A 7,858-nucleotide genomic window follows, 5' to 3' on the forward strand; every position below is an offset into this window, starting at 1 on the left:
ATCATAATGATAATTAACTCCACAATCTACAAGAGATCATGATCATAGCCTACGACAAGAACCACACGGTGCACGCACTAGTCACCTTTACACACATGCGGGAGGAATAGAACTACTTTAATAACATCACTAGAGTAGCACATAGATGAATTGTGATACAAAACTCATATGAATCTCAATCATGTAAAGCAGCTCATGAGATCATTGTATTGAAGTACATGGAAGAGAGATGAACCACATAGCTACCGGTACAGCCCCGAGCCTCGATGGAGAACTACTCCCTCCTCATGGGAGCAGCAGCGGTGATGAAGATGGCGGTGGAGATGGCAGCGGTGTCGATGGAGAAGCCTTCCGGGGGCACTTCCCCGCTCCGGCAGGGTGCCGGAACAGAGATCCTGTCCCCCAGATCTTGGCTTCGCGATGGCGGCGGCGCCACAGTAACTTTTCTGGAGTTTCGTCAATTGGTATCGGGTTTTCTGATCCAGGGGCTCTTTATAGGCGGAGAGGCGGCGCCAGGGGGTCGAAGGGCTGGCCAAACCCTAGGGGGGCGCGGGCCCCCTAGGCCGCGCCGGGCATGGTGTGGTGGGCCCGTGCCCCCCTCCGGTCCTTCCCGGGTGTTCCGGATGCTTCCGATGAAAATAGGAACTTTGGCGTTGATTTCGTCCGATTCGAGAATATTTCGTTACTAGGATTTACGAAACCAAAAACAGCGAGAAAACGAGGAACCGGCACTTCGGCATCTTGTTAATAGGTTAGTTCCAGAAAATGCACGAATATGACATAAAGTGTGCATAAAACATGTAGATAACATCAATAATGTGGCATGGAACACAAGAAATTATCGATACGTTGGAGACGTATCGGCATCCCCAAGCTTAGTTACTGCTCGTCCCGAGCGAGGTAAAACGATAACAAAGATAATTTCTGGAGTGACATGCCATCATAAACTTGATCATACTATTTGTAAAGCATATGTAGTGAATGCAGCGATCAAAACAATGGTAATGACATGAGTAAACAAGCTGAATCATATAGCAAAGACTTTTCATGAATAGCACTTCAAGACAAGCATCAATAAGTCTTGCATAAGAGTTAACTCATAAAGCAATAATTCAAAGTAAAGGCATTGAAGCAACACAAAGGAAGATGAAGTTTCAGCGGTTGCTTTCAACTTATAACATGTATATCTCATGGATAATTGTCAATGCAAAGCAATATAACAAATGCAATATGCAAATATGTAAGAATCAATGCACAGTTCACGCAAGTGTTTGCTTCTTGAGATGGAGAGAGATAGGTGAACTGACTCAACAATGAAAGTAAAAGAATGGTCCTTATAGAGGAAAAGCATCGATTGCTATATTTGTGCTAGAGCTTTGATTTTGAAAACATGAAACAATTTTGTCAACGGTAGTAATAAAACATATGCATCATGTAAATTATATCTTATAAGTTGCAAGCCTCATGCATAGTGTACTAATAGTGCTCGCACCTTGTCCTAATTAGCTTGGACTACCTGGATTATCACCGCAATACATATGCTTTAACCAAGTTTCACAAAGGGGTACCTCTATGCCGCTCTGTACAAAGGTCTAAGGAGAAAGCTCGCATTTGGATTTCTCGCTTTTGATTATTCTCAACTTAGACATCCATACCGGGACAACATAGACAACGGATAATGGACTCCTCTTTTAATGCTTTAAGCATTTGACAACAATTAATTCTTTTCTCGTTAGAGATTTGAGGATATTTGTCCAAAACTGAAACTTCCACCATGAATCATGGCTTTAGTTAGCGGCCCAATGTTCTTCTCTCACAATATGCATGCTCAAACCATTCAACTCGGTGTAGATCGCCCTTACTTCGGACAAGACGAACATGCATAGCAACTCACATGAAATTCAACAATGAGTTGATGGCGTTCCCCGAGTAAACATGGTTATCGCACAACAAGCAACTTAATAAGAGATAAAGTGCATAATTACATATTCAATACCACAATAGTTTTTAAGCTATTTGTCCCATGAGCTATATATTGCAAAGGTGAATGATGGAATTTTAAAGGTAGCACTCAAGCAATTTACTTTGGAATGGCGGGAAAATACCATGTAGTATAGGTAGGTATGGTGGACACAAATGGCATAGTGGTTGGCTCAAGTATTTTGGATGCATGAGAAGTATTCCCTCTCGATACAAGGTTTAGGCTAGCAAGGCTTATTTGAAACAAACACGAGGATGAACGGTACTGCAAAACTCACATAAAAGACATATTGAAAGCATTATAAGACTCTACACCGTCTTCCTTGTTGTTCAAACTCAATACTAGAAATTATCTAGACCTTAGAGAAACCAAATATGCAAACCAAATTTTAGCATGCTCTATGTATTTCTTCATTAATGGGTGCAAAGCATATGATGCAAGAGCTTAAACATGAGCACAACAATTGCCAAGTATCACATTACCCAAGACATTATAGCAATTTACTACATGTATCATTTTCCAATTCCAACCATATAACAATTTAACGAAGAGGAAACTTCGCCATGAATATTATGAGCTAAGAACACATGTGTTCATACGAACCAGCGGAGCGTGTCTCTCTCCCACACAAGCATGATGTAATCCAATTTATTCAAACACAAACAAAAACAAAAGCAAACAAACGGACGCTCCAAGAAAAAGCACATAAGATGTGATGGAATAAAAATATAGTTTCGGGGGAGGAACCCGATAATATTGTCGATGAAGAAGGGGATGCCTTGGGCATCCCCAAGCTTAGACGCTTGAGTCTTCTTGATATATGCAGGGGTGAACCACCGGGTGCATCCCCAAGCTTAGAGCTTTCACTCTCCTTGATCATAGTATATCATCCTCCTCTCTTGACCCTTGAAAACTTCCTCCACACCAAACTCGAAACAACTCATTAGAGGGTTAGTGCACAATATAAATTGACATATTCAGAGGTGACACAATCATTCTTAACACTTCTGGACATTGCATAATGCTACTGGACATTAGTGGATCAAAGAAATTCATCCAACATAGCGAAAGAGGCAATGCGAAATAAAAGGCAGAATCTGTCAAAACAGAACAGTTCGTATTGACGAATTTTAAAATGGCACCAGACTTGCTCAAATGAAAATGCTCAAATTGAATGAAAGTTGCGTACATATCTGAGGATCATGCACGTAAATTGGCATAATTTTCTGAGCTTCCTGCAGGGCAGTGGGCTCAGATTCGTGACAACAAAGAAATCTGGAACTGCGCAGTAATCCAAATCTAGTACTTACTTTTCTATCAACGACTTTACTTGGCACAACAAAACACAAATCTAAGATAAGGAGAGGTTGCTACAGTAGTAAACAACTTCCAAGACACAAATATAAAACAAAGTACTGTAGCAAAATAACACATGGGTTATCTCCCAAGAAGTTCTTTCTTTTTAGCCATTAAGATGGGCTCAGCAGTTTTAATGATGCACTCGCAAAAGATAGTATGTGAAGCAAAAGAGAGCATCAAGAGGCAAATTCAAAACACATTTAAGTCTAACATGCTTCCTATGCATAGGAATCTTGTAAATAAACAAGTTCATGAAGAGCAAAGTAACAAGCATAGGAAGATAGAACAAGTGTAGCATCAAAAATTTCAGCACATAGAGAGGTGTTTTAGTAACATGAAAATTTCCACAACCATATTTTCCTCTCTCATAATAACTTTCAGTAGCATCATGAGCAAACTCAACAATATAACTATCAAATGAAACATTCTTATCATGAGTCTCATGCATAAAATAATTACTCTCCACATAAGCATAATCAATTTTATTAGTTGTAGTGGGAGCAAATTCAACAAAGTAGCTATCATTATTATTCTCATCATCAAATATAGGAGGCATATTGTAATCATAATCAAATTCACTCTCCATAGTAGGTGGCACCAAAAGACCACTATCATTATAATCATCATAAATAGGAGGCAAAGTATCATCAAAGAAAATTTTCTCCTCAATGCTTGGGGGACTAAAAAGATCATGAAAACCAGCTTCCCCAAGCTTAGAACTTTCTATATTATTGTCAACAATGGTGTTCAAAGTGTTCATACTAATATTACTACCAGCATGCAAAGAAGATTTCATAGGTTTTTTAATTTTCGCATCAAACAATCCATGTTTTAAATCAGGAAATAGAATAAGAAGCTCACTCTTGTACATTTTGCCAAACTAGTGTAAACAAGAAACAAAAAGATGCAATTGCAGGATCTAAAGGAAATAGCTTTGAGCACACACACAACGGCGCCGGAAAAATACTTTACCTGAGACCGTAGTATGAGAGCCTTTTACCTTTCCTCCCCGAGCAACGGCGCCAGAAAAGTGCTTGATGTCTACGTTCCCCCTCCTTTCCTGTAGACAGGTGTTGGGCCTCCAAGTGCGGAGGTTTGTAGAACAGCAGCAAGTTTCCCTTAAGTGGATACCCAAGGTTTATCGAACTCGGGGAGGAAGAGGTCAAAGATATCCCTCTCATGCAACCACCGCAACCACAAAGCAAGAAGTCTCTTGTGTCCCCAACACACCAAATAGGTGCACTAGTTCGGCGAAGAGATAGTGAAATACGAGGTGGTATAAATAAGTATGAGCAGTAGCAACGGTGCCGGAAAAGTGCTTGGCGTGTAGTTGATGGTGGTGGTATTGCGGCAGTAGTAACGCAGTAAAACGAGTAAACAAGCAGTAGTAACGCAGTGAGTAGTAACGCAGCGATAGTAAACAAGCAGTAGTAACTCAGCGGTATTTAGGAACAAGGCCTAGGGAATAGACTTTCACTAGTGGACACTCTCAACATCGATCACATAACAGAACAGATAAATGCATACTCTACACTTTTGTTGGATGATGAACACATTGCGTAGGATTACACGAACCCTCAATGCCGGAGTTAACAAGCTCCACAATAATGCTCATGTTTAAGTAACCTTTAGTGTAAGATAGATCAACGGACTAAACCAAGTACTAGCATAGCATGCACACTTGTAACCTTCATGCATATGTAGGAGGAATAGATCACATCAATAATATCATAATGATAATTAACTCCACAATCTACAAGAGATCATGATCATAGCCTACGACAAGAACCACACGGTGCACGCACTAGTCACCTTTACACACATGCGGGAGGAATAGAACTACTTTAATAACATCACTAGAGTAGCACATAGATGAATTGTGATACAAAACTCATATGAATCTCAATCATGTAAAGCAGCTCATGAGATCATTGTATTGAAGTACATGGAGAGAGATGAACCACATAGCTACCGGTACAGCCCCGAGCCTCGATGGAGAACTACTCCCTCCTCATGGGAGCAGCGGCGGTGATGAAGATGGCGGTGGAGATGGCAGCGGTGTCGATGGAGAAGCCTTCCGGGGGCACTTCCCCGCTCCGGCAGGGTGCCGGAACAGAGTTCTGTCCCCCGAATTGGAGTTTCGCGATGGCGGCGGCGCCACAGTAACTTTTCTGGAGTTTCGTCAATTGGTATCGGGTTTTCTGATCCAGGGGCTTCTTATAGGCGAAGAGGCGGCGCCAGGAGGTCGAAGGGCTGGCCAAACCCTAGGGGGGCGCGGGCCCCCCCTAGGCCGCGCCAGGGCATGGTGTGGTGGGCCTGTGCCCCCCCTCTGGTCCTTCCCGGGTGTTCTGGATGCTTCCGATGAAAATAGGAACTTTGGCGTTGATTTCGTCCGATTCCGAGAATATTTCGTTACTAGGATTTCTGAAACCAAAAACAAGCGAAAACGAGAACGGCACTTCGGCATCTTGTTAATAGGTTAGTTCCAGAAAATGCACGAATATGACATAAAGTGTGCATAAAACATGTAGATAACATCAATAATGTGGCATGGAACACAAGAAATTATCGATACGTTGGAGACGTATCAGGGAGCGTCACGGGAGGGAGATGCGTTTTCTGTTTCTCTCCACCATAAATAACAGATAAATATGATAATAATCATGTAGGGAAATTCATATGCTTCTTTAATAATGACATTACTTGGAAATATTTGATCAAGATATTGCCACAAACACAAATCTAGGTGTGGACTACTCCAAATGTATCATGGAGACAACATAGGATTTGATGGAGGCTGGCTTTCCCCCTCCAGTCTAGCTGAGAGGACAGGCTGCTTCAGCTTTATTCAATAATATACATGTGCTTACCAGGAAGTCCAAAAGCACGATATTATTGCGATATGTAGTAGATAATCTATTTAGAGTCCTCAATCTAGTGCGCACAAAACGCACAAGACCTTACATGAAGCACAAAGTTATTAGTCTTGCGGCAGGAGAGGAACAAGGAGGAGCTTCTCCTTGCGGTGCACAGTGATCCCAAATGATTCGGCCATACTGATGCCACCCTCCTGCGCCGATCCAGACGGTAGCTTCCAGTTGAAGTGGTACATGAGATTCGCCAGCATGATCTCGATGGTCACGATGGCGAAGTTGATGCCGGGGCATATCCTTCGGCCGGCCCCAAACGGGAGGTAGAGGAAGTCGTTCCCCCTGTAGTCTATGGCCGCGGCGCTGCCGCCTTCCAAGAAGCGCTCGGGCATGAACTCCCCCGCGCTCTCCCAGCCGCTTGGATCCCTCGCGAGAGCCCAGCTATTGACGATGACGCGCGTCCCTGAAGGTATGGTGTAGCCGTTGATGTCGCAGCCGGCCATGGATAGGTGGGGCACGAGGAGCGGAGCTGGCATGTGGAGCCGGAGCGTCTCCTTGATCACCGCTTTCAGGTAGGCCAAACCGGTGAGATCGTCTTCGGTGACCATGTCTTTTTCCTTGGGTATGGTGTTCCTCACCTCGGCTTGTAGCGTGGCCATGAGGTGGGGGTTTTGCAAGAGCCGGACCATGGCGTACTCTAGCACTATGAATGATGTGTCCGTGCCAGCTTCAAGCATGATCTACATGCATACATATGGATCAGCAGCAGGTAAATACAAAAAATCAACAGCTTAGCATGCATATAGAGCTAGAGTAGCTTAGGTAGTATGTGACGTGTAGGTGAAGGTGCCGTTTAATTGTGAGGTCATACTATACGTGCGTACCGTCAACTGAGCCTTGATATGGTCTTTCGTGAGGTTGTACTCTTGCTGAACGGAAAGCAAGACGTCGATGAAGTGCAGACCTCGCGTCATGGAGAAGGACCTGCGTCGCGCGCTTGACCCATCGCTCACAATCACAGCAGCGATGAGGGGGGAGCCACCCGCGTACGTGAGTCAAGCGACCTGAGACCTGACACGATCGGTCGCACCTGAGACCTGACACGATCGGTCGCACCTGAGACCTGACACGATCGGTCGCTTGACTCACGTACGCGGGTGGCTCCCCCCTCATCGCGGCCACCGTACCTGACTCGATCGGTCGCTGGACCTGGACTCATCGCCCCTTTTCACGCGCGCGCTCGAATCGTTTCTTTCTTTCTTTGCCCCGCGCGCGCGCGTGGAACAGACGTGCACAAGTCGTCCATCCATCCATTAAAATCCGTACGGCGCGGAGCCAATTCCGACTTCCGAGCCAGCAGCCAGCCAAAACAGGTTAATTGTACTAGTCTGGTTTCTTTTAGTACTCGTATTAATTTTCTCCTCACGCACGCCTCCATGGACGCGTATATCGCGCGTGTTAATTGGGGCTCCACACGCACGCACGCGCGCCACCAACTGAACTGAATTTCCGATCGATTCTTCTTCTTCTTCTTCTTTCCGCTTGATGATGGACTCTTCTCTAGTTTTTTTTTTTTTTTTTTGAGAGAAGGACTCTTCTCTAGTTTTGCACAAATAACTGCAACAAGTGTCATGTACGTACACTTCTC

General features: G+C 44.0%; 1 protein-coding gene across 1 annotated transcript; it reads right to left on the reverse strand.

Annotated features, from left to right (window-relative positions):
* Positions 1–6,118: 6,118 nt before the first annotated feature.
* LOC124673387 (indole-2-monooxygenase-like) lies at positions 6,119–7,383 on the reverse strand. The gene is made up of 3 exons (XM_047209473.1): positions 7,301–7,383; positions 7,095–7,194; positions 6,119–6,950 (listed from the first exon to the last, which is right to left on the reverse strand). Exons 1-3 carry the CDS (start codon positions 7,381–7,383, stop codon positions 6,321–6,323), a joined length of 813 nt encoding a protein of 270 aa, XP_047065429.1. The 3' UTR covers positions 6,119–6,320.
* Between the last annotated feature and the right edge of the window lie 475 nt (positions 7,384–7,858).

This window comes from Lolium rigidum, chromosome 7 (genome assembly GCF_022539505.1).
Source record: "Lolium rigidum isolate FL_2022 chromosome 7, APGP_CSIRO_Lrig_0.1, whole genome shotgun sequence".
Lineage (NCBI taxonomy): Eukaryota > Viridiplantae > Streptophyta > Magnoliopsida > Poales > Poaceae > Lolium > Lolium rigidum.